The sequence below is a fragment of the Mixophyes fleayi genome, chromosome 2 (assembly GCF_038048845.1).
Source record: "Mixophyes fleayi isolate aMixFle1 chromosome 2, aMixFle1.hap1, whole genome shotgun sequence".
Classification (NCBI taxonomy): domain Eukaryota; kingdom Metazoa; phylum Chordata; class Amphibia; order Anura; family Limnodynastidae; genus Mixophyes; species Mixophyes fleayi.
In genome coordinates, this window is record NC_134403.1 from 13,486,020 (window position 1) to 13,512,348 (window position 26,329).

At 47.1% G+C, this 26,329-nt stretch overlaps 1 protein-coding gene across 2 annotated transcripts in view; it reads left to right on the forward strand.

The window, feature by feature from the left end:
* Window positions 1-25,968, forward strand: part of C2CD3 (C2 domain containing 3 centriole elongation regulator) — a 49,043-nt gene extending 23,075 nt beyond the window's left edge. Inside the window, exons 24-33 of one of the 2 annotated variants that reach the window (XM_075198496.1) lie at window positions 71-406; window positions 1,016-1,154; window positions 6,460-6,524; window positions 8,530-8,735; window positions 11,617-11,732; window positions 11,919-12,077; window positions 12,167-12,363; window positions 12,501-13,497; window positions 14,776-14,866; window positions 24,990-25,968. In XM_075198496.1, coding sequence (XP_075054597.1) covers window positions 71-406; window positions 1,016-1,154; window positions 6,460-6,524; window positions 8,530-8,735; window positions 11,617-11,732; window positions 11,919-12,077; window positions 12,167-12,363; window positions 12,501-13,497; window positions 14,776-14,866; window positions 24,990-25,136 — 2,453 coding nt within the window. In that variant the 3' untranslated portion in view covers window positions 25,137-25,968. Of the gene's footprint in view, window positions 1-70; window positions 407-1,015; window positions 1,155-6,459; window positions 6,525-8,529; window positions 8,736-11,616; window positions 11,733-11,918; window positions 12,078-12,166; window positions 12,364-12,500; window positions 13,498-14,775; window positions 14,867-15,639; window positions 15,999-24,989 lie in introns of those variants that run through there. The other variant, XM_075198497.1, reaches the window with a different exon arrangement.
* The last annotated feature ends 361 nt before the right edge of the window (window positions 25,969-26,329 follow it).

Consider the following 26,329-nt stretch of genomic DNA (forward strand, 5'->3'; position numbering starts at 1 on the left):
ATCAAACTAATGAAGAGAAAATTGACGGCTGAACAGTGTTGGTTGAAAACCCTTTCTACTTATTTTACAGGCGTTTATCCCCTGTTCAAACGGAACTCTCCCAATCTGTGGGGAGCGGCGGTGAGAGTTCACCTGTCCCTGGGTTCCGCCTATCACGCGCCATTAACGGGCAGATGCCCAAGCTCTGCAGAGGAACAGAGCCTCAGTGAGGAGGAGGAGGAGGAGGCCCAGGACGCCTCCGGACATAATTCTGGTGGGAGACAAGATAACCATGATGGAACTAACAAGACCGAACGGCCAGATAACCCTTTAAAGAGTGCCGATGGTCAGTCAGCTGATGTTGACCTGGAGAACACGTTTGCTGTGAATATAGTCGTTGAACGGGCGATGCACCTCAGCCTGAAAGGTACATGACCCGAGAGAAATACATTGTTTACATATAGATTTGTGACCCGGTAATGGAGCTTTTAGAAGCAGTGCTGATATAGAAGGAATGGAAAATAAGTGAACTAAACATAATTAATTATTCCCCCCCGACTAAGTATGTTTAATCTTTGAATGGGACCTTTCGGAGGGTACATATTATAAAATGAATACATTTAGCTTATTAGCTAGAACAGTTGACGCAGAAACAACAAAACTACTTCCCATATCGGTGAAAAGACAAACACAAAATATTTATAGATAGACACTTTCTACCTGGGCTATAAACACCGTTTCGGTGACTCCCAATGATCTATAACTTACAGATTTACCCAGTAAACACAAGAATCCCATTATACTCTTTATTTAGCTATTAAGAGAACAATATAAATGGAAATGTATTTTGTGCACAGGATTTCTGTATGCCAAAAATACCTTAATCATAACTTTAAGTTTAAAAATAAATTAAGAAAATTTTATATATTTTTGTTTAAATTCAGTCCAAAGTCTGAACTTTTCGGGGCACCAGGCGCTGGTTTTATAAACGTCCTTTGTTGTGTTTTCTGTGTAACTTCCCAATACGTTCTTACAGGGAGTCCTCTGACCGAGCGAGCGGTGGCCACTCCCAGCTGCTGTGTGTCGTTTCCTGTTGCTGGTAACACAACCCCTATCGCTACCCCAATAGTGGGCAACACAGACTCTCCAACGTGGAACTTTCAGCACCAAGCAAGGTAAAATAATAATTCCAGGACAGTGACGGGTAACGAGATGCCGTAAACCATCCCACGTACAGTGCACACATCAGCTGGCCACACTCTGATATGGATAGCGATATTGATAAGCTGGTCTGATATCAGATTCTGTGCCCTCAAACAAACCCCCATGCCCAATAATAATACTATCTGTGACCGGATGGACCGCCTATGTCACCCTGTCTGTTGTTGCTGGGAACCGGCTGGGCTTACTTTGCCACCGTTCCCTTTTGTTATCCCAAATGCGCCCTCTTGCCGCAGTAGGAGGGGCTTACAAATGCTGTCACATCTGGACTCCTGTGAAGATACCGGGTTTATCTGGCCCAGTGCTACCCAGTACCTTCTAGGATTCGTATGGTCACTCAGACAAAATACAGTTATAAAAATACAACAGTATATTTATTGTCATACAAACAACACTAGAATATTATGTACACACAGTAAATAAATGCCAGGCAGGTTTACCACATCATCTGTCCCTTACCCCAATAACTTAAGGAGATATAGTCACCTGCTGTCCAGACTTCATGACCCATGGATCCCTCTCAGCTGCATATATAGACTCGAGTTAGAAAACGACAATTCAAAACTCCATCTTGCACCTTCCTGAATGAAGTCCAAGCATGAACACCCTTCCCCCCTGGAGTTGTTCCTTATATATCACAGGTCTAATTTCCACAGTCTTTCCCCTCCCTGGGCAAACCCCTGCGTCTATTCTACTTAACCATTGGGCAGTGCTGGACTGGGGGGGGGGGGGGGGGTTGGACAGGGGAGTGAAGATGAGCTGTCTTTTCAGAGAACCTCCCCTGTTAGATGGCCTGTCTGGACTAGCCTGGTGAGAACAATGGACACTAATTAGTTTTCCTACTTAGGCACATGGCAGCCTGATCCCTACCCATAATCCCCCTGGCTTCACTTTAAAGACAATGAATAGCAACCTTACTTCAAGTTATCAATATACAATAAACAATATACATATGTACACTGAACTACAATGTCCCCTTAGCCACATGTTATTGGACAATGCAGTTATAGTCTGGTGAGCTGGGGAAACAAAAGAAGGCTATAAAAAGTATTTGCTATAATTCACATTATGTGAGAAATGAGACATGCTCACAGGGTTATCAAACTCATTTCGTCACATATACCTCCCCTACTTTTTTAGCCCTTGTTCCCCAGTGGCTCCCTTGCTCCAAGTAAACCTTTCTCCCCCAAGTCCAAAATCTCTGGCCTGCTGTGGTTTCTCCTGGGTCTGATGGCAAGGTAGACAGCAGTACACAGTTCCTCAATCTCCCACCAGGGTCCCATGGCTGCAGGCATATCTTCGCACCCAGCTGGAGTGGGGGTTTATGCTGCCCTGTGTCATAAGATGAGACAACAATAAAACTGGGCCACTCCTGTGCACACATCCATGGTAGGAGAGTTGTAGTCCAACATCCCTTGTGTGCCTTATCCACCCTTAATTGCCCAACTGCAAATAGTCCCTTGGCCTGTCCTCTGTTTCTGGAGGCCATGCTTCCCTCCCCCACATATTCAAGTGAAAACTGCCAAGTGGCAGGCAAACTTTCTGGCTCCTTGTCCGTTTGTTTCTGGCAAAGATCCAATCCCCCCTCCCCCAAACACTCAAGGGACAACCCAGTGGCAGGCAAGCGTGGGGGCTCCATTAATTCTTTGCTTATGGGGAATCCTCTGTCCCCCTCCCAAACCACATGTGGGTGCCCCTGTAAGTATGTTGGTGTGCATCTGCCCTCCCCTGCTACCACATCCAACTGTTGCACTACTTCCCTCGCCTCTGGCGCATCGGGGTAGTGTGAATCCTCATTGGACACAGACTTGTCCTCCTGGTAGCAAAACAAAGTGGATGGTCCAGTGCAGGCCTCTGGTATTGGGTCTTGGATTCCCAGATTTGGAGCTGGAGTGCGATGGTTCAAAGCATGTGGGGCTGGTGAATTTTGCTGTTCTGGAGCCCTCTCAGACACCCCCTCTGTCAACATCTCCTCCTCTGCCAATTTTGGTAGCTCTTTTCCATCCAAGTCACCAAATGGGAGGATTTCTCCTAATCCTTTTTCAGTAGTCAGAGGTACAACATCCTCACCAAGCAGTTCTTCTCCAGTCTCCCCCAAGATAGTAGCTTGGGCAACTGTGTATAATCCACTGGGATGGACCTCCCCCTGATTAACAGACTGAGCAGCCATTTTTTTAGAGTGTGACAAAAGATATTGCAATTGGCATTTTTCAGTATTCACTCGATAACACTGATCCAGCCACATTTCAGTGTCCGTAAGTCCTTGTCGCCATACCTCATCCTCTGCTTCTTCAAAACTCTGTTGCAGACATTGCATTTGTTCCCAGAGAGGTATGTGGGGACCTAAAGTGAGCATCCATTTCCTATAGACACTGAAGGCATGGATGGGATTCTCCTGATCTTTTAAAAGACGTTTGAGGATATCCCTGTGCGTGCAGTACAGGTAAGGTACACCCCGAATCTGGCATTCCACTATCAGCTCCTCCATACTCATTGTCTCTAGTGGATCTGTAGAATCTGCTAATGGGACAGATTCTATTAATACATTTGCAGGGGATTCATCAGGCATGTCCCTGTGCTGTAATAGTCCATTTCCATCTGGTTTGTACTGCTGAATATTGTTGTATCTGGATTCTCCCTTGGCCAGATTCTGCATAGTACAAATAACTTCATGTGTAAAATCATCCCATTCTGGTTAATCCTGAAAATTACAGGCACTTGCCTCCTCTTTCAACATTAGGAACACATCCAACAGGTTCTCCAATTTCTTCTGTAAACTGGCTCCTTCCCACATAATAATCTTTGGGCACTCCTCATCCCAATAATCCAAAATGTGCTGCATTGTGGTGGGGTGGTGCAACACATCCATATCCCCATCCTGCAGACTCTGCCACAGTCCTTCATCCCAGTACACCTTTCTCCTGGTTGTACTGGACTGCTTCATCCCTTCCTTTGGGAACTTTTTCAACACTGAGCTGTGATCTGCTCTTTTGTTCCTAGAGCTCACACCCATTTTACTTACAGGGATCACCTCACTGTGATTTCCTCTCTTTGAGACACGGTTCTCATCTTCCGCTCTCCCCTGGCGGGATGCGCTTCCCCTTATCAAATCGGCACTTAGGCGGCATCTTCCCTCGCCTAAAGCCCACTACCTTAAAGCCTTTAGGAGTAAGTTCAGGATAATGTGGTAACTAGTTTCTAGTGCTAACTGCTTTGCAGAGCCCTGGAATGTATCACGATACAGTTCCCCTGCAGCTCTACCCAGATAGGACCTGGGACTGAGTGATCCCATTGCTGCCACCAAAAATGTGAAGATACCGGGTATATCTGGCCCAGTGCTACCCAGTACCTTCTAGGATTCGTATGGTCACTCAGGCAAAATACAGTTATAAAAATACAACAGTATATTTATTGTCATACAAATCACACTACAATATTATGTCCACACAGTAAATAAATGCCAGGCAGATTTACCACATCATCTGTCCCTTACCCCAATAACTTAAGGAGGTATAGTCACCTGCTGTCCAGACTTCATGACCCATGGATCCCTCTCAGCTGCATATATAGACTCGAGTTAGAAAACGACAATTCAAAACTCCATCTTGCACCTTCCTGAATCAAATCCAAGCATGAACACCCTTCCCCCCTGGAGTTGTTCCTTATATATCACAGGTCTAATTTCCACAGTCTTTCCCCTCCCTGGGTAAACCCCTGCGTCTATTCTACTTAACATTAGTCAGTGCTGGACTGGGGGGGGGGGGGGGGGTTGGACAGGGGAGTGAAGATGAGCTGTCCTTTCAGAGAACCTCCCCTGTTAGATGGCCTGTCTGGACTAGCCTGGTGAGAACAATGGACACTAATTAGTTTTCCTACTCAGGCACATGGCAGCCTGATCCCTACCCATAATCCCCCTGGCTTCACTTTAAAGACAATGAATAGCAACCTTACTTCAAGTTATCAATATACAATAAACAATATACATATGTACACTGAACTACAATGTCCCCTTAGCCACATGTTATTGGACAATGCAGTTATAGTCTGGTGAGCTGGGGAAACATTATGTGAGAAATGAGACATGCTCACAGGGTTATCAAACTCATTTCGTCACAACTCCTTACCAGCATCCAGAACCGGGTTCCTTTTGGGTCATTGACGCTGCGAGTGTACCCCGTTACTGGTGTACCTGGGCTGGTACTCCTGACCTCTTCCTATGGATCAGGGTTGCTGTGGATGAATCCCCCCTGGCCTATCACACTGACCAGGGCTGCAGGCAGAGCGGTGGTACCGGAAAGCTTGGGTCCAAACCTTAGAGACAGCCGGAGAACGGATTAGATTTGGGGTCTAATCTGCAGGTCACAGGAATACAGCAATATTGAAGATGATTTCAAGCAGGTCTTTGAAGCAAGATGTTTATTTGCTCTCACACTGGTTAAGGGTCCAGTGATCAGGTCAGATGTTGAAATCAGAAGAACAAGTTTCCAATACAAGCTAGTGCCTTTTATACAGTTCAGACACAGGCTATTTTTAGCATCAGGATATAACCTGTTTACACAAACATGGATTTACATGCATTGCAAAGCCAATAATATTTACACTTAGCTATGAAATTCTTAAGAAACTTGCTGTGATATCCAGTGTCTCATTTCAGAGGCAGGATACATACTAGCAAGTCAAAAGGTCTGACATGAATACCTTCTTTAGAAAGTCACTGAATACACATTCTTGCAAAACAAAAAAAAACAAAAAAAAACAAAACAAGCCGCTTCCCCACATCACAATACACCAAAGGCTTTGTAAACAAAGGCTCATTGTATCAGATATATGCATCAGACATAATCCATTTTCTCTAGAGAGGCTAAACCGAAAAAACACATTTTCTACTCTGATCTCAAAAATAACTATTTCCTATCTCAAAATATACACAATATTAAACATAAGTGCATTGGCAATTTATATAAATAAGCGCCCCGCGCTATTTCCTTTAAATAAATTCATACCATAAGTTATTTATATGTGATCCAGTCACACTATTGAATCATTATCAGTCATATTGGTCCCATTAACAGGCTGCTGGGAAGCCAGAAAAGATCCAGCTGTTTGGCACATGTGCCCCCCGTGTGTGGTCAAACTTGACAATGATCGGCTCCTGTGTGACTATTATTGCCCTCACATCCCCTAATCCTGTTTTATTACTTGTATATGTTGCCGACAGAAGAGAATAAATGGTGGTTCTTCTTGTTTTCATCACTGTAGATTGAGCAGAGAACTCCTCCTGGACCCTCAGCAGACCTTAGTGTTTAAGGTGTGGCATAAAGCAGGTAAGGAACAAGCTCCAGGAGTCTATTCTCTATATCTTTACAGATTATTTCCTGCTCTTCTGATGCTACTCTTACAGTATTTTCCTATATGTATCTTCTAAATAACCAACACTTCAGGGAGATGAACAGCGGAATAAAATGCTACCAAAGTCTTTATCATAGTGATCAAATACTCGTTCGAGTTCTCTTTCGTCAATATTCAGTAAAACACATCCACATAGGTTATTGTGTATTGAGAACCCGTTGTCTCATGCAATGTATGACTCCTAGATTCCAATAGAAACGTCTCTCTCGCACTATAAAACACTTGTTGCCACCAGTTGGTGACATCTGAGTAACTCTCAGACATGGGAGTACCCTTGTTTTACCCTTAGAGGAGAACCTTGGTAACCCTATTGGTTTCATAAGAGAGTGTTTTTGTTTATCTGAATAATGCTCCTGTAATGCCAGTAATACAGTTAATGTAATATGGTGGTATCACCAGGGTACGTAGAAGTAATAATAACAATGATGAAAAGTGTAATATATAAACATGAGTTGTAGTGAACCATGAGACTGACTGCAGCATTAGGTGTCTTATTACACATGTGTATTAGCGTCACGCTCCGCTCTCTGGTGTCTCTGGATATAGGACACGTGATGGGAGATGTAGATCACAAAGGTCTAAGGCTGGGTACACACTATAGGAAATTTCTCCCGATGTGATATTATTAACGATATTACCAGCGACTGCTCCGTACAGGACTGCAGCCTGCTTGCTGTATAGAGACTTAGGCTGGGTACACACTGCAGAATTTTACGACCAATGTGTAACGATTTCCCCAACGACTGTAAAAAATGAAAAGTCCCGATCAGCAGCTGATTCATGTGATTTACACAGTGTACCCTCCGATCTGTGCTCTTCATCTGTCATAACGATCGGGTGATAAGGTGGTGACTCTGCACACTGCATAGAGATCTATGGACACTGCTGGTCCTGAGTGTGTACACACTGCATAGAGATCTACGGACACTGCTGGTCCTGAGTGTGTACACACTGCATAGAGATCTATGGACACTGCTGATCCTGAGTGTGTACACACTGCATAGAGATCTACGGACACTGCTGGTCCTGAGTGTGTACACACTGCATAGAGATCTACGGACACTGCTGGTCCTGAGTGTGTACACACTGCATAGAGATCTATGGACACTGCTGATCCTGAGTGTGTACACACTGCATAGAGATCTATGGACGCTGCTGGTCCTGAGTGTACACACTGCATAGAGATCTACGGACGCTGCTGGTCCTGAGTGTGTACACACTGCATAGAGATCTACGGACGCTGCTGGTCCTGAGTGTGTACACACTGCATAGAGATCTATGGACACTGCTGGTCCTGAGTGTGTACACACTGCATAGAGATCTATGGACACTGCCGGTTCTGAGTGTGTACACACTGCATAGAGATCTATGGACACTGCCGGTCCTGAGTGTGTACACACTGCATAGAGATCTACGGACACTGCCGGTCCTGAGTGTGTACACACTGCATAGAGATCTATGGACACTGCCGGTCTTGAGTGTGTACACACTGCAGAATCTGCCTGACATTGTTCCGTCGCCTATAGAGATTTTTGTCCGGTTTAAAATCAAAAGAAACGATACGATGAGCTTTGGACGATAATCGTTCATCGTTGGAGCGTACAGGCTGTAATATCCACCCAAAAGGCCGTTTATCATGTGATTGGTCCGATAATCTGGTGAAAAACTTGTAGTGTTGTGTATCCAGCGTTGGTCTGTCACAGCAGGGATATAATACATGACCTCTGTGATAAACTGGTAAAGGACAGAGAATGCAGAAGATCGTTATATTGGACATCATATTGCCACATATGCAGAGTGTAGGACTTGTTATAGTAAATCTCACACTCTGTGATGATTGTGTGTATGTGTTGTGCGGGTGTGACCTTGTTTCTCTCCATGTATCCATCATTGTACCCCGATATGTCTGATTTCCCGTAGATGTGGAGCGAGTGTTGGGCTTCTCCTCCGTCGATCTCTCTCCGTTACTCTCCGGCTTCCAGTCCGTGTGCGGTTGGTACAATATTGGTGACTTTACGGGACAATGCCAGGGTCAAATTAAAATCTCCGTCACGCCTCTTGAAAATATCTCCCATCTAAAGGAGGAGAGACGGGCGAGGAGCGAGCCCACGGCAACACGAGCTGAGGTGAGTAATACTCCTGTTATTTACTGATACTTCATGTTATCCATATATACATAAGTATTATCCACACCCTGTACAGTTCCCTGAATACTACAGTGATCGTTGTAACCACCAAATATCCTTAAGCAAATTAAGTGCCAGTCTCTCAACTTATGTCATCACATGTATTGCTGTAGTATAAAGCACGTATCCACAGCCGTATTCCTGGATACATGTACCATGCTCATAGCTCATCCTGTCAGAGATTGTATGAATCTGTATTGCTGAAAAAGACTGGCTCCTCCCATGTCACTAGAGCGCCTCGGGTCAGAGGACTGGCTCCTCCCATGTCACTAGAGCGCCTCGGGTCAGAGGACTGGCTCCTCCCATGTCACTAGAGCGCCTCGGGTCAGAGGACTGGCTCCTCCCATGTCACTAGAGCGCCTCGGGTCAGAGGACTGGCTCCTCCCATGTCACTAGAGCGCCTCGGGTCAGAGGACTGGCTCCTCCCATGTCACTAGAGCGCCTCGGGTCAGAGGACTGGCTCCTCCCATGTCACTAGAGCGCCTCTGGTCAGAGGACTGGCTCCTCCTATGTCACTAGAGCGCCTCGGGTCAGAGGACTGGCTCCTCCCATGTCACTAGAGCGCCTCGGGTCAGAGGACTGGCTCCTCCCATGTCACTAGAGCGCCTCTGGTCAGAGGACTGGCTCCTCCCATGTCACTAGAGCGCCTCGGGTCAGAGGACTGGCTCCTCCCATGTCACTAGAGCGCCTCGGGTCAGAGGACTGGCTCCTCCTATGTCACTAGAGCGCCTCGGGTCAGAGGACTGGCTCCTCCCATGTCACTAGAGCGCCTCGGGTCAGAGGACTGGCTCCTCCCATGTCACTAGAGCGCCTCGGGTCAGAGGACTGGCTCCTCCCATGTCACGAGAGAGCGTCCCGGGTCAGAGGACTGGCTCCTCCCATTACTGACCACCCCTACTATTGTTGTTTAATCACCAGACACTCACTGACTGTGTCAACTACTCAGTCATTGTAGGAGAGTAGTCGCTGCCACCATGCGGCTCCTTCCCTGGCATCTGGAACCGCTTACCTCTGGGTGTTGTGAGTAGCTGCTGCAGCGCCTCTTTGCTGGTTCCTCCTGACTGCTTACAGATCAGATCAGTATTGCTGGATAGCGAACAGGGCGTTGTCTATGCCCTGGGTTCAAGACAGGACAGCCGGGGGACAGATTGGAGTGGTATCTTATCTGTAGGTCACAGAATGTCAGCAGATACAGGCGTCTTGCAGAATAGAACAGGATAAGAACAGTAGTGGTTATTGCTCAGTAAGTAGCTCTTGAATAAACTATTACTGAGTGTACTGAGTATATCAACATGTGCTCTTTGCAAAGAGCAGTTTCCACACCTACAGTAAAGTCACATAAGCAGATAATACTGCACCAGTCAGGGTGGCTGATCTGGGAGAGGAGATAGACTGCACTAAGCAAACCAGTCAAGATTAGAATCGACTGGGCCAATAGATAAAGACTTTTGGGGGAATTCAATTAGCCACGAAGGGTCTTTAAGGAAAGTCATTGAGGAAAGTAAGGCAAAAAAAAGTCTCCTGGACAAACCATGTTACAATGCAAAAGGTGCAAATTAGTTTATTATTTTGCACATAAGATAAATACTGGCTGTTTTTCATGTAACACACACATACCTGATAGCTATATTTGTGCACTGAAATATAAAGTTGATCTAGGACATGCTCTTCCCCAATTATAAATCTGTCCCCACATTTTAAATTTACCTCCCCTCCAATGCAACATGGTTTTGCCCAGGTGCAAAGTTACAAAAAAATTTTTGCTTTACTTTCCTTAATGACTCGGACCCCATGTGTCGCCAGAATGTCCGTCAGACCCGTCGCAGCGGAGATTTGACAGAAATCTCTACACATATATGGGGTGTGAGGGGAAAAATGAGAAAAGGAAAATGATTGGAGATTTCTACCGTAATTGCCGGCAATGTGCACAGACCGATGTCTGGGCGCCAATTTAACAGCAATTGAATTTCCCCCTTTTATGTTAATGTGCAGTTTTCTCACCTGGTTATTCTTGAGGACAGATCTCTCCTCTTGCAAACAGTAGAGCTTTCATTACAGTCATATCACATATTGATGGTTGGTATCGGGGAATAACTCTAGGCACAGAAAAGAATAGAGTGTCTAAAATTGTGATTTAAACACAATTTTCAGTAAATCCCACCTGTTGTGCCTGTGGGTGACGGCCCCGCCTCTCCGGGGGGAGCCTGTGGGTGACGGCCCCGCCTCTCCGGGGGGGTGCCTGTGGTTGACGGCCCCACCTCTCCGGGGGGTGGGGGGCCTCTCTGTGGGTGACGGCCCCGCCTCTCCGGGGGTGGGGTGCCTGCCTGTGGGTGACGGCCCCGCCTCTCCGGGTGGGGGGGTGCCTGCCTGTGGGTGACGGCCCCGCCTCTCCGGGTGGGGGGGGGTTGCCTGCCTGTGGGTGACGGCCCCGCCTCTCCGGGGGGGTGCCTGTGGTTGACGGCCCCACCTCTCCGGGGGGTGGGGGGCCTCTCTGTGGGTGACGGCCCCGCCTCTCCGGGGGTGGGGTGCCTGCCTGTGGGTGACGGCCCCGCCTCTCCGGGTGGGGGGGTGCCTGCCTGTGGGTGACGGCCCCGCCTCTCCGGGTGGGGGGGGGGTTGCCTGCCTGTGGGTGACGGCCCCGCCTCTCCGGGGGGGTGCCTGCCTTGTTTATGTTGTAGTCTGGTTATTGGGCCAGTGACGTGCAGGTCAGTCCCCTGAATGCTCTGCTCTTCTCTGTAGAAGTCAATTTAAGAGTCTTTCATAGTGTAAAGGATTATTATCCCCGCCTGCTGTTACATCATATATTTTCCCCTTTTTTCAGGCCACACCACGTACATCTTTCCTGTATCATCTCATCCCCACTTCCTGCGGCTCATTCAGCCATCCTGTTACCTACACCGTTAACATGACGGATGCCCACACTAAACCCTGCGACAGGTGAGCCCTGTGTGTGATGTACGATCATCATGTATCAGTTCTGTCTACACGTCTTGTGTTTGTAAGTCCATGTAGCAGGCGGCTGACAGGCGTTACGGCACAAACATCATATACTGGGAATAACCAGCTGTATAACTAATGAATAAGTGTTGAGCGATATCCATATAAGGATTTGTACATTATTAGGAGAGATGATGTATTCCTACCCATCCACCATGAGGAACACTCGGAGAACTCGCGTCTGTTCCAGGAATCGGTACAGCGGACGGCGTGGAGCAGTCACAGCTCGGAGCACCTGGACCTTGTGTCGCAATCCTCCCGCAGTTCTCTGCTCTCCGCACTCCGGTAAGGACAGAGCATCCTGTGAGTACAAGAGCTCACAATGGCCCCTCCTAGGTTACATTTACAGTAACACATTTTATTTGTCCCTGTAGGAAGAATGTAAGTGAGCTTGATGATATTCAGAAGTATTTCAACCAGAAGCTGTACAGGAGTCTATCGAACCCAGAGCCACCCAGAGGACCTGATTTAATGCCTCAGAGGTCTCCTAATCCTGACCAGGATAGCGATTCCCGTTTACTGCTGGAAAAATCAAATCTATTGGTTTCCCAAGTCAGCAGCCTCATTACGGGTAAGAACATAGGCTCTATGCATATCGATAATGTCCACCGAGAATCCATGACCTCATACATTAGTCACCCTGTTGTCAGCATGACATCTTTATTTACATAATCACAAGTGTCTTCATCAGCAGTTTGTTTCTACCAGGTCTGCAGGAAGATCCTAAATTCAGAGAAGCTCCTCCCAGCACCTCTGATGTTACCAGCCGCATTCAGAATCTGGATACAGGAAGGATGGAGAACCCTACCATCCAAGTGGTGGAACATGAATGGTTTATGGATCACAAGGCGTTGTCCGATGATGAGAGCGAGTGTCACCCTGTAGATACTCCCCCGTTCTCATCGGCCGGTTCGCCATCTCGTAAAGAGGGCGACATGGAGGTCTTGTTGGAGTCCATGAGCAGGGAAAGAGGCCCTATTATGGAGTATGACTATGAAGAACAAGACCTTGCCTACAGTGATGAGGAGTATGATGAAAATCTGATTGAGCCAAGGACTCTTAATGAAATGACCACTATGACGGATAGAACCAGCCCCTGGTCCAGTATGTTGTCCGACACAGAGGCTGATTTCATGGAACTTAATCCAAGAACGGATGAGGGAACACTGAGAAATATGCTAAATGGTGGACATCACCTTGAGGGACTTGAAGTGATCTCCTCTGTCTACAAGTGTGACCAGTCTAATACTCCCAGCTCTGCCAGATCTAGCCAATCACAGGGTGCAGAAGTAGACTCCCGAATTATCAGCGGTGTCCAGAATGAGGACTTGGGGTTACAAGAGCCAGAAACTTATCCGGGTTCACAACCCATCAATACAGACAGGATTTCTCCAACAATCTCAGATGACTCAGACAACAGAGGGACAGATAACATGAGGGGGGATTCAGAAATACTTACAGTAATTCGGACGGTGTCTTCAGAAACATTAAGCAGTAGTGAGCCAGACGAGGCTCATGTGCTTGATATAGGTTATGATGGGAAACGTGACCCCGCCGGAGCCCAGGAGCCAGAGGACTGTAAGTCTGGATCTCCGTCATCGTCACAGGGTGATTCTACACAGCCCAACACCAGTCCTTCCCTGGAGAGCTCAGAGGAACAGGCAGAGACTGCAGGGCGTACAGACGAGCAGAGCGTACAGCTGCTGTATCCTTTCAGTCGTGCTGTAATAAGCAGTACATAAATAACGTATTATACCAGTAACATCCTTCTAGGCATTCTTTGAAAACAGCCATAATAATCCAATCTATATAGGGTATTAATAATAAAGCTGTATACTCCATTGGACATATTGTGTGACATACCTAACATCAGGTCAGTGAAATCCAGTGTGATATCTTGTAATGTACACTAGGTGGTGCTGTCACCTTACTCTTTTAATGCTGGCTGTAGATGGGGAAGAGTTTAAAAAAAAAAATGTAAAGCTGCATTACAGACTAAGACTGAAAACTGTGTTACTATCCTGCTCTTTCCTATCCCTGGAATCCCGAAGACTAGTCCATGCAGCCAGTTTTCCCAGGGGTCTCTGGTTCATCTCACAGCCCCCGTGAGGTATGTAAACAGGAGGACCAATCAGAAGCCACAATCCCAAAGACTGCCGTTTCTGATTGGTCCTCCTGCTCACAGTCGCTATTAAGCAGTGACCTTTTTGTCAGTTCTATATTGGAGGAGCCCCAGGAATGACGTGGGCAGCATGGTGGCTCAGTGGTTAGCAATTCTGCCTGACCGTACTGGGGTCATGAGTTCAATTCCCAACCATGGCCTTATCTTTGAGGAGTTTGTATGTTCTCCACGTGTTTGCCTGGGTTTCCTCCGGGTGCTCTGGTTTCCTCCCACACTCCAAAAAACATACTGGTAGGTTAATTGCCTGCTAACAAATTGACCCTAGTCTATGTGTCTGTGTATGTTAGGGAATTTAGACTGTAAGCTCCAATGGGGCAGGGACTGATGTGAGTGAGTTCTCTGTACAGCGCTGCGGAATTAGTGGCGCTATATAAATAAATGGTAATAATAAATAATAATTATGACGGCTGCTTCGGGTATTGGAAGGAGCAGGCGAGTAACATTTTAACGATTGAGGGATAATGAAGCTTTTAATTCTTTGTTTATGCTGTACAAAAAAAAACTTTGAATACGATTTTAAAATCGAGCGGAGCTCTGCTTAATTCAGGGAGAGAAGAGTATGGTTATTACACAGATATGTAAGTATACAGCGGCAGTATCACAAGGACATGAGATAAGTTTGTGGTTGGCGGCCCCTGTAATTGCGAGAGAGTGATGGGTTTTTCTTTTATTACACGTGTTGGAGTTGGCGATATGTGGAAGTGACTTCACTTCCTTTACATATCGGACCAAAGGCCGTTCCCTGAGATTATTGTGTCAGTAACCTGAAGCTGCTGTTACTTCCCTAACGTCACCGGTCAGCTCTGATCCCGTCCTCCTCCCAAACTTCTTCCTCCCGCCGCAGCACCTGGAGGCCTCCATGCGGGCGCTGAGCCTCTCCCCAGCTCACACGGTACGTGCCAGTTACTGTCCTGTTATTGCTGTTTGTTTATTTCTGTGTCTCAGCATTACCGAGTGTATAGCTATCATTTTGTATGGATTATGTTTTGCACAAGAGTCTGTTTTCCTGGGTGTATCATCATTGTCTGTAGCTCACGGGTCTCACAAGTAAGTTTGGGCGATTTTGACCACATCAGGCCAATATCGCGTATCATACAGGTTCCCATCACTGATTGGGCAGTCCGAGGTCACATGGCTTTTATAATAACATATATCGCCGACTGGGGCTGACCGCTGGGTTACCTGTATTATGTATGTTAGAATTACACGTGTGTAAGATCTGTGAGGGCATTTGGGATACAGTGATGTGGACGTTGTATTATGCAACTTCTCACACGAAAGTGTAACTTTTACCCTGAACACGAGACATAAATGGAGGTCGGTATTACATTGTGATTACTCTTGGGGGCTGTTCAACCCCGGGGGCCCTTCTCTGTGGCCCTTCCTTGGGACCTCCATCTTTATTGTATGACATTTATGATTAATATCTGGAACACAAACTTGTATGTATGACACATACAGTGCTTTTCTCTGGATATTCCTTTAATGCATTATCCCCTCTTTTAACCCCCTTTTCTCACCTGTTCCTCTGTTTTGGGCAGAAAAATAGATGTAACCAGATGTCTGGAAGCTACACAGACTCAACCTGAAATAATATTTCTTTGTGTTTCTCTTGGAGAAAATGGTTTTCCATTTGTGGTCGTAATTTGTTTCTTTCTCCACTAGATGGCAGTCAGGTACACCGCATGTTACAGGCCCCCTGGCAGTGTGATAGCAGAACACAGTCCCTGTATATGGTATAGTGTAACACTAACCTAGCTGCAGCCATTATGTCCGCTGAACTAACATTCACCTCATTGCCTCATGCCTCTCTCACTATGGAAGGAGGTGGGGCTCATCCCCGTGGTGCAGTGCCTCAAGTCGGGCTAGCGGGAGAGGGTAATGCTGGGACAATAGGCACTAGTGGCACTCTCTTTTGGGTCAGCCTTTAAAATGGCCGCCTCCACTGTGTGTATGCGACGGCTAACTATTATATACACCTCCAAAATGTATTACACTCTAAAAACCGTTTGCTGCACTGAGAATATTGTTACTCCTTTTTTTATTATTTTTATTTGTGTTGTTAATTTATAACTTGCAGACATTGTACTTAGTGCTGTACATTGATTGGTGGTACGTTACGGACACAGCGCTTACAGTGACAGAATCATGGCTCTGCCCAGACGCTGCTCTTCTACAACCTGCAAGGACCACAGAGATTAAATATATTCAATATATTTATAAAGAAAAATAAGTATGTTTGTTGTCGCTACACTATAATTAGTATTATTATTATATAACGCGTGTCCTGCGGTATCACCGGATCTGAAGCAAGTGCAGGAAACCGCGAATTGGCTGCACATCTCCGGCAGTCCTGCAGGGACAGATGTCTGACTTAAAGTGGACCCATTGTCTAAACACTGTTACTTTTAGGACTGAACCTATATTCACGAGAATCCAGCTGATCAGTTTACTAGCAGCCTGTGGGGTCACTCAGCATTAATACGTAACGGACTGAGGAGCTGCTGTCACATGGTTATTGGTCCAGCCTCATGTGCATCATCATCACCACCTATTTATATAGCGCCACTGATTCCGCAGCGCTGTACAGAGAACTCATTCACATCAGTCCCTGCTCCACTGGGGCTTACAGTCTAAATTCCCTAACACACACACACACACACACACACACACACACACACACACACACACACACACACACACACACACACACACACACACACACACACACACACACACACACGTCAACTCTTTCGATAGCAGACAATTAACCTATCAGTATGTTTTTGGAGTGTGGGAGGAAACCGGAGCACCCGGAGGAAACCCACACAAACACGGGGAGAACATACAAACTCCACACAGATAAGGCCATGGTCGGGAATCGAACTCATGACCCAGGTGCTGTGAGGCAGAAGTGCTAACCACTAGGCCACCGTGCTGCCCCCTGTGCAGACGACGGGTACACTTTAAACAAAGTGTTTGTAAGATAGGAAATGTTCACTTCTATAGAGCAATGTGCATATTCTCTGTGAGAAACATTATTAACATTTTTCCCCTCAAAATCAACCAACATGGTTCATTAAGTTAGATAATACTCCTCATTGTCACATAATCCTTTCAGTAGCAATGTGTGTGTGCACCACTAGAGGGAGCTCTGCACTGACCATTAATCCTTTCAGTAGCAATGAGTGTGTGCACCTAATCCTCGGGTCATCAGCAGCAGCTATTTATATAGCGCCACTAATTCTGGAACGCTGTACAGAGAACTCGCTCGCATCAGTTCTTGCCCCATAGGAGCTTACAATCTAAATTCCGTAACATACACACAGACAGAGAGAGAGACTAGGGTCAATTTGATAGCGGCCAATTAACCTACCAGTATGTTTTTGGAGTGTGTGAGAAAACCGGAGCACCCGGAGGAAACCCACGCAAACACGCGGAGAACATACAAACTCCACACAGATAAGGCCATGGTCGGGAATCAAACTCATGACCCCAGTGCTGTGAGGCAGAAGTGCTAACCACTAGGGCACCATGCTTATAAAGTGCACAGAAAGTGACTGTAATTGCTGGAATCCTGTGGAAAATGAAATCACACGGAGCGCATCCTAGAATGTCCTAATATTAGAGTCCGGATATTGCTGATATAATAGATTTATTATGTCCCAGGGTTTTCAGGAGGGGTCAACGTAAAAGTAAAATATGTCACTTATTTTGAAGTTTTGCCCCAGAGAGCGGCCCCTCCCTCCAGCCGTCTTGCAGTATACACTGCGCTATGAGCAGTAGCTGGGTACAGTGCAGGGTATCAAGGCGGTATTACTGCAGGAGAGGGCAACTTGTCAGATTACATTAAAGTATTTACATGACATTAGATATATTTATACAGTTTGCTGCGTGTAATATTTTGGGTATATAGATAATAGCCACCTATGCCTGGCTAAGGTCAGGTGTCACTATTGCCCCATGTCACTGTTGCCCTATGTCACTATTGCCCCATGTCACTGTTGCCCCATGTCACTATTGCCCCATGTCACTGTTGCCCCATGTCACTATTGCCTGTGCCCCAGCACTGCTGTCTCATGCCCCCTCTACAGTACCCCCTCCTGTGTCACTAGGACCCCATCACTCCCCACCCTCCCCCACCTAGCAGGTGTCCGTATGGCAGTGCCCAGGAATGCACACATGACTTTCCGAGCACTGGCATGAGAGATGCTGCGTATGGTGAAGCATTGACAGTGACCCCGGAGGTCAGGGACAGACGTCTCAGGGAGGTGGTTCCAGCCTTGTATCATAAACATGTTTTCCTCTTCATCCTTTGTTGGTGAGAACCGGTTCTACATAGAGACAAAGAGGTGGAATCAATCCCATCTCTCCTGCTCACTGTAACACTGTACTCATCACAGCCAATCAGAGGAGGGATCTGCCCAGAGACAGCTCTGTGTAAGACGTACTGGATTAGACTTTATCAGGCTCAGGGGTCTAGTTATTCTGAACCCCCCAATAACTACAGTTTCTATGGCTGTGTATCTCCGCAGTAACAAATCTTTTATTGTACAGTTTATTAAGAAAACGTCCCCGGGGCAGCTAAGCGATGCTCACTGGCTCCTGGCTGGTGGTGGCAAGCAGAGTCTTATCACCTGTCGGTCCTGGGACCCGGTGCACCAGCTCAGGCAAGCGAACTGGATGTTTGGACTTTGGCTTCCAGTTCCAGATAATACAAAAAAAAATATTCAAGTTAAAATAAAATAGAAAAATCTAAACAAAAAAGAAAAAAAATAAAAGCACAAAAAATGCTTTATTTTAATAAGAAGTAACATCTACATGATGCCAGGACCCACAGTTTCCCAGCAGAACATTGCCCAGAGCATCACACTGCCTCTGCCGCCTGCCTTCTTCCCATAGTGCATCCTGGTACCACCTCTTCCTCAGGTAAATGACGCACGCACCCGGCCGTCCACATGATGTAAAAGTAAACGTGATTCATCAGACCAGGCCACCTTCTTCCACTGCTCCATGGTCCAGTTCTGGCACTCACGTGCCCATTGTAGGGGCTTTTGGACAGAGGTCAGCATGGGCAGTCTGATCTGTCTGCGGCTATGCAGCCCCATACGCAGCAAACTGCGATGCTCTGTGGGACACCTTTTATATCAGCCAGCATTAACTTTTTCAACAATTTGTGCTACAGTAGCTCCTCTATGGGATTGGACGATAAGTGCTAACCTTCCCTCCCCACGTGCATCAATGAGCCTTGTGCCCATCACGCTGTCACCGGTTCACCCGGTAGTCCTTCCTTAGACCACTTTTGGTAGGTACTAACCACTGCATACCAGGAACACCCCACGGACCTGCCGTTTTGGAGATGTTCTGACCCAGTCGTCTAGTCGCTCAGATCCTTACATTTGCCCGTTTTTCCTGCTTCCAACACATGAACTTCAAGAACTGACTATTCACTTGCTGCCTGATATATCCCACCCCGTGACAGGTGCCACTAACGAGATAATCAATGTTATTCACTTCACTTGTCAGTGGTTTAATGTGTGTGGCTGATCGTTGTATTTATCCTCATACATGCACTGTTGCAGATGTATATAACAGATAATATGTCCTATGAGGGGCTCAGTCCTGCTCTGTACCGTCCTGTACTCTATATCCTACATGACGTTACCATGTCCTGAGCTGCTCACATTTCCCAATTACTGTTTTGGAGACTGTGTACAAAGGTCAGAGCCTGATAATCTGGAACCAGCTCAGTCTGGCTGACGGTGCTGAAATAAGCTGCTAGTTTGGCAGAGTATGAGCAGCCTTGGACCCTGATAGGAATATTATTCAATGGCAGCTGTGTCTACTGTACTGTGCCCAATAACCCCTTCATCACCAGCGTACGGTCTCATAACCTTATACCCCCTCCATGTGCCCAATAACCCCTTCATCACCAGCGTACTGTCCATAACCTTATACCCCTCCTGTGTGCCCAGTAACCCCTTCATCACCAGCGTACTGTCCATAACCTTATACCCCTCCTGTGTGCCCAGTAACCCCTTCATCACCAGCGTACGGTCTCATAACCTTATACCCCTCCTGTGTGCCCAGTAACCCCTTCATCACCAGCGTACGGTCTCATAACCTTATACCCCCTCCTGTGTGCCCAGTAACCCCTTCATCACCAGCGTACTGTCTCATAACCTTATACCCCTCCTGTGTGCCCTGTAACCCCTTCATCACCAGCGTACTGTCCATAACCTTATACCTCCTCCTGTGTGCCCTGTAACCCCTTCACCACCAGCATACTGTCTCATAACCTTATACCCCTCCTGTGTGCCCGGTAACCCCTTCATCATCAGCGTACTGTCTCATAACCTTATACCCCTCCTGTGTGCCCGGTAACCCCTTCATCACCAGCGTACGGTCTCATAACCTTATACCCCCTCCTGTGTGCCCTGTAACCCCTTCATCACCAGCGTACTGTCTCATAACCTTATACCCCTCCTGTGTGCCCAATAACCCCTTCATCACCAGCGTACGGTCTCATAACCTTATACCCCTCCGTGTGCCCAGTAACCCCTTCATCACCAGCGTACTGTCTCATAACCTTATACCCCTCCTGTGTGCCCAGTAACCCCTTCATCACCAGCGTACGGTCTCATAACCTTATACCCCCTCCTGTGTGCCCAGTAACCCCTTCATCACCAGCGTACTGTCCATAACCTTATACCCCTCCTGTGTGCCCAGTAACCCCTTCATCACCAGCGTACTGTCCATAACCTTATACCCCTCCTGTGTGCCCAGTAACCCCTTCATCACCAGCGTACGGTCTCATAACCTTATACCCCCTCCTGTGTGCCCGGTAACCCCTTCATCACCAGCGTACTGTCTCATAACCTTATACCTCCTCCTGTGTGCCCGGTAACCCCTTCATCACCAGCGTACGGTCTCATAACCTTATACCCCCTCCTGTGTGCCCGGTAACCCCTTCATCACCAGCGTACGGTCTCATAACCTTATACCCCCTCCTGTGTGCCCGGTAACCCCTTCATCACCAGCGTACTGTCTCATAACCTTATACCTCCTCCTGTGTGCCCGGTAACCCCTTCATCACCAGCGTACGGTCTCATAACCTTATACCCCTCCTGTGTGCCCAATAACCCCTTCATCACCAGCGTACGGTCTCATAACCTTATACCCCCTCCTGTGTGCCCGGTAACCCCTTCATCACCAGCGTACGGTCTCATAACCTTATACCCCTCCTGTGTGCCCGGTAACCCCTTCATCACCAGCGTACGGTCTCATAACCTTATACCCCTCCTGTGTGCCCGGTAACCCCTTCATCACCAGCGTACTGTCCATAACCTTATACCCCCTCCTGTGTGCCCAATAACCCCTTCATCACCAGCGTACTGTCCATAACCTTATACCCCCTCCTGTGTGCCCAGTAACCCCTTCACCACCAGCGTACGGTCTCATAACCTTATACCCCCTCCTGTGTGCCCGGTAACCCCTTCATCACCAGCGTACGGTCTCATAACCTTATACCCCTCCTGTGTGCCCGGTAACCCCTTCATCACCAGCGTACGGTCTCATAACTTTATACCCCTCCTGTGTGCCCGGTAACCCCGTCATCACCAGCGTACTGTCCATAACCTTATACCCCCTCCTGTGTGCCCAATAACCCCTTCATCACCAGCGTACGGTCTCATAACCTTATACCCCCTCCTGTGTGCCCGGTAACCCCTTCATCACCAGCGTACGGTCTCATAACCTTATACCCCTCCTGTGTGCCCAGTAACCCCTTCATCACCAGCGTACGGTCTCATAACCTTATACCCCTTCCTGTGTGCCCGGTAACCCCTTCATCACCAGCGTACGGTCTCATAACCTTATACCCCTCCTGTGTGCCCGGTAACCCCTTCATCACCAGCGTACGGTCTCATAACCTTATACCCCCTCCTGTGTGCCCGATAACCCCTTCATCACCAGCGTACGGTCTCATAACCTTATACCCCCTCCTGTGTGCCCAGTAACCCCTTCATCGCCAGCGTACGGTCTCATAACCTTATACCCCCTCCTGTGTGCCCTGTAACCCCTTCATCACCAGCGTACGGTCTCATAACCTTATACCCCTCCTGTGTGCCCTGTAACCCCTTCATCACCAGCGTACGGTCTCATAACCTTATACCCCCTCCTGTGTGCCCGGTAACCCCTTCATCACCAGCGTACGGTCTCATAACCTTATACCCCCTCCTGTGTGCCCGGTAACCCCTTCATCACCAGCGTACTGTCTCATAACCTTATACCCCTCCTGTGTGCCCAGTAACCCCTTCATCACCAGCGTACTGTCTCATAACCTTATACCCCTCCTGTGTGCCCAGTAACCCCTTCATCACCAGCGTACTGTCCATAACCTTATACCCCTCCTGTGTGCCCGGTAACCCCTTCATCACCAGCGTACGGTCTCATAACCTTATACCCCTCCTGTGTGCCCAGTAACCCCTTCATAACCAGCGTACTGTCTCATAACCTTATACCCCTCCTGTGTGCCCGGTAACCCCTTCATCACCAGCGTACGGTCTCATAACTTTATACCCCTCCTGTGTGCCCGGTAACCCCGTCATCACCAGCGTACGGTCTCATAACCTTATACCCCCTCCTGTGTGCCCAATAACCCCTTCATCACCAGCGTACTGTCCATAACCTTATACCCCTCCTGTGTGCCCTGTAACCCCTTCATCACCAGCATACTGTCTCATAACCTTATACCCCCTCCTGTGTGCCCTGTAACCCCTTCATCACCAGCGTACTGTCCATAACCTTATATCGCGTTGGACAAGAGCGGCTTTAAACAACGTTTCTACAAAATATTTCTCTCCTGTCCTTGATTGGACATTTATAAACGTCTGTAAAGATGGAGGCCGTGTACACTGCGGATACTTGCTGTGACTTTGTCTTCTCACCAACCTGATTATCCAACCATGTAATAGCCCCTGTCTGAGCTGTGAGAACACTCCATGCTGCTGAGCTGATATTATGTTATCTGCAGGGGCCCCATGTGACCATCACCTCCCGAGGGGGCATGGCCATTACCAAAAACCTCGCTACCCATGTGACTCAACAGCACCACCAGCCCATCCCACAGACCAAAATCACCTCGGGGTCAGCGCGCTTGATAGGACATGGGTGGCTGAGGTGTGTGATCTGTTCTTCCTCCTGCTAGTCGGGTGTTCCACACATACGTGTAGAACCGCTGCTATAGAACATACCTAGATAAACCACTAACACACATGATGCTTTTTACCGGAGAGGTTGGCAGCACAGTAGCTCAGTGGTTAGCACTTCTGCCTCACAGCACTGGGGTTATGCGTTCGATTCCCGACCATGGTCTTATCTGTGAGGCGTTTGTATGTTCTCCCCGTGTTTGCGTGGGTTTCCTCCGGGTGCTCCGGTTTCTGCTCACACTCCAAAAACAAACTGGTAGGTTAGTTGGCTGCTATCATATTGACTCTAGTCTCTCTCGGTGTGTGTGTGTGTATATTAGGGAATTTATTTTGTAAGCTCCTATGGGGCAGGGACTGATGTGAGCGAGTTCTCTGTAACTCGCTGTGGAATTAGTGGCGTTTATATAATTAGATGATGATGTAGCTGCACTGCCTGCTACTTTGGTAAATTCACCTTCAGTAACATGAATGGGATTAGTGCTCAGTGCGCCCAGTTAGAGAAACGTATCTTCAGGTGACATGTCCGGGCTGAAGGAGCCAGTTAATATATAATGCAAGGAGCGAGTCTCAGCAGTGGCTCAGTGGCTACGAGCACCGACTTTATATGGCAGTGACAGGAGGAGACTTGTTCAGTATTGGCCCCTTTCTGAGCTTTTCTCCCCCTGTGTCTCAGGACTCCAACTTTGTGATGGGGCAAAAAGTCGCCCAAATAATTCTGTGTATCGCTGTGCATCTAATATATTGGCAGATCTAATACACATGGGCAAGCAGCGGGTGACTGAAGGCTGCCACCTCTGTGAAAGAAACAGTCAGTGTCTATGGAGCCGGCAACCGGCCGGGATGGACGTGGATTGAAACTCCCGGAAGAGAATTTATGGCACTTTGTTGTGTGGTTGACTTACAAATATAGCACATTTTCCACGTAAATCTGTGTTTACTATGTATATATAATTAGTGTGTTATATAGTGGGGAGGGTTGCGGGTGTCTTGTGAGTCCATTCAGTCATCTTTCCACGTGAATCACATGTAGATTTACCACATCCAGTGTGTACAAAGCTTCTTTATGACTCCGATCATGTATGAAGCTTCTGTCTCTGAATAATGGTGGAACGCTGCCTACACTCTTGGGGCCTCCGTTTATACATCCTTTGTAGCCTCCCTTCTGCAGCTATAGTCATATACAGCAAGCAATGGTGCATAAATGCCCCCTGACCGTCCATCTGTACTGTCTGTCCATGTCAATTGTCACATGGCTGCTACTGCCCCCTAGTGTGATGTTTGGACCACTCCAACTTCTAGAGCCATTGGTTCTCTATAGAAGAAGTCATTCACCTTTGCCGTGTATATCACCAAGCTCAGAAACCAGCTGCATCACCCAGGTGTCTGCTCTGTAATGACAACACACTTCTTGGGTCTTGGGGTGGGGAGGAGAGCAGGTGTGGGCGGGTTTGTTCTACAACACGGCTCCTGCATTGCGCACTGACAGGTGAACGAGCAGAGACTGGGACAAAGCTCAGGTTATTCTGTGTCTAGTCTCCTGTGTGACCTGAATCTGTAATTGGACACTAAACTGTCTGCTGACCTCTCCAGAGGTTTGAATATAAATGATAATAATGACTGCAGAAGTGGGTGTAGACAATGGCTGTTCTCTGTGTTTGGGGCGTCCCTACACATGATCTTTTACTGATGCGGGTAATGACCTAATCTTATGCCACATTTTACCATGTATTGTAGCATTAAGTGTAGGAGTTTGAAGTTATGTGAAGCTTTTCATTATATGAATTAACAAGAATTTTCCCCTTTCAGGCGGAAAACGAGATACAGATCGGTAAAGGAATCCCGTTTCGAAGGCGCACGCGACAAACTCCCAGGATGACCGCTGCTGAACTGCCTAAAGAGGAGGCCAATCGCATTGCAAGGATTTTTGCTGCAAAGTTTTCCAACAAAAAGTGATGATCTCACCTGGAATAAGTGCAGACAATATCCCCCATGTGGGTATCGTTGAGAGAAGAGGTTTTGGCTGGCATGGGCCTGCCGAGAATTGTGGTTCCACAATAACGGGCCGTAGAGCAATGTTCTAACCCTGTACCTGGACCCAGGCATTTAACCAAATGGGGGTGAGCTACATGTAGAATCAGACACCAAACAATCATGTAGTTCTTCAACAGATAAAGCTTTGCAGGATATTATAAGATCGGTGCCGGACCTGTAGATGAACACTATATAATGATTGGCCAAAATAAGCCAGTATTTCCTATTATAATAAGATATACAGGCTTATTTCTCATCTGTTAGTAGAAGGGATAATGGCTTATTAGCAAATTTAGTCTCAATATACAACGTCCAGTTACAGAGATTCTGCCACTAGTATCTCATATAATGGTCAATTGGAGTTTATATGAGTAGGACCAAGGGGGTGTATAAGAGCTAATGGGACCCACCACAAATAAAACAGCCCCCTAAATCTCTTCTGCTCTGGGGGTCCCAGTATTCCACTTCTAACATGCGGTTTTTAGCCAGTAGTTTTAGTCTGGATAATTGTACCCCAAGCTATGCAAATACATCAATGTGCTGATCCATTGGCACTAAAAGATGTCTGATGAGTTTATATTACCCGCACCGTGTGACCCGTGTAAAGTGTATGCCACATATTTGTATTATATCATTATTTTTTTAAGAATTTTTCTAGCTTTAAATTATTTGGCTACATTTGTACCTTGTTTCCTCAAAACTCTATTATGTCTAATTTATTTTTTCAGAAAAGTTTGAAATAAAATTATTTATAGCCAACAATGTTCTCATTGTCCTGTGTGCTTGGATCATTATATTGAGCTTCTACCTGGTTCATATAGGATTTCCTCCAGTCATACACTATATGGACAAAAGCATTTGGCCACACCTGTTAATTATTGAATTGAGGTGTTTCAATCAGACCCGTTGCCAGAGGTGTATAACATCTAGCACCAGCCATGCAGTCTCCATTTGCAAACATTTGTGATATAAAATGGGTCGTTCTGAAGAGCTCAGCGACTTCAAGCGTGGTACTGTGATTAATGTCATTAATGTAAGCACATAAACTGTGCGGCGGGAGCTTAATGGAATGGGTTTCCATGGCCGAGCAGCTGCATGCAGCCTCACATCACCAA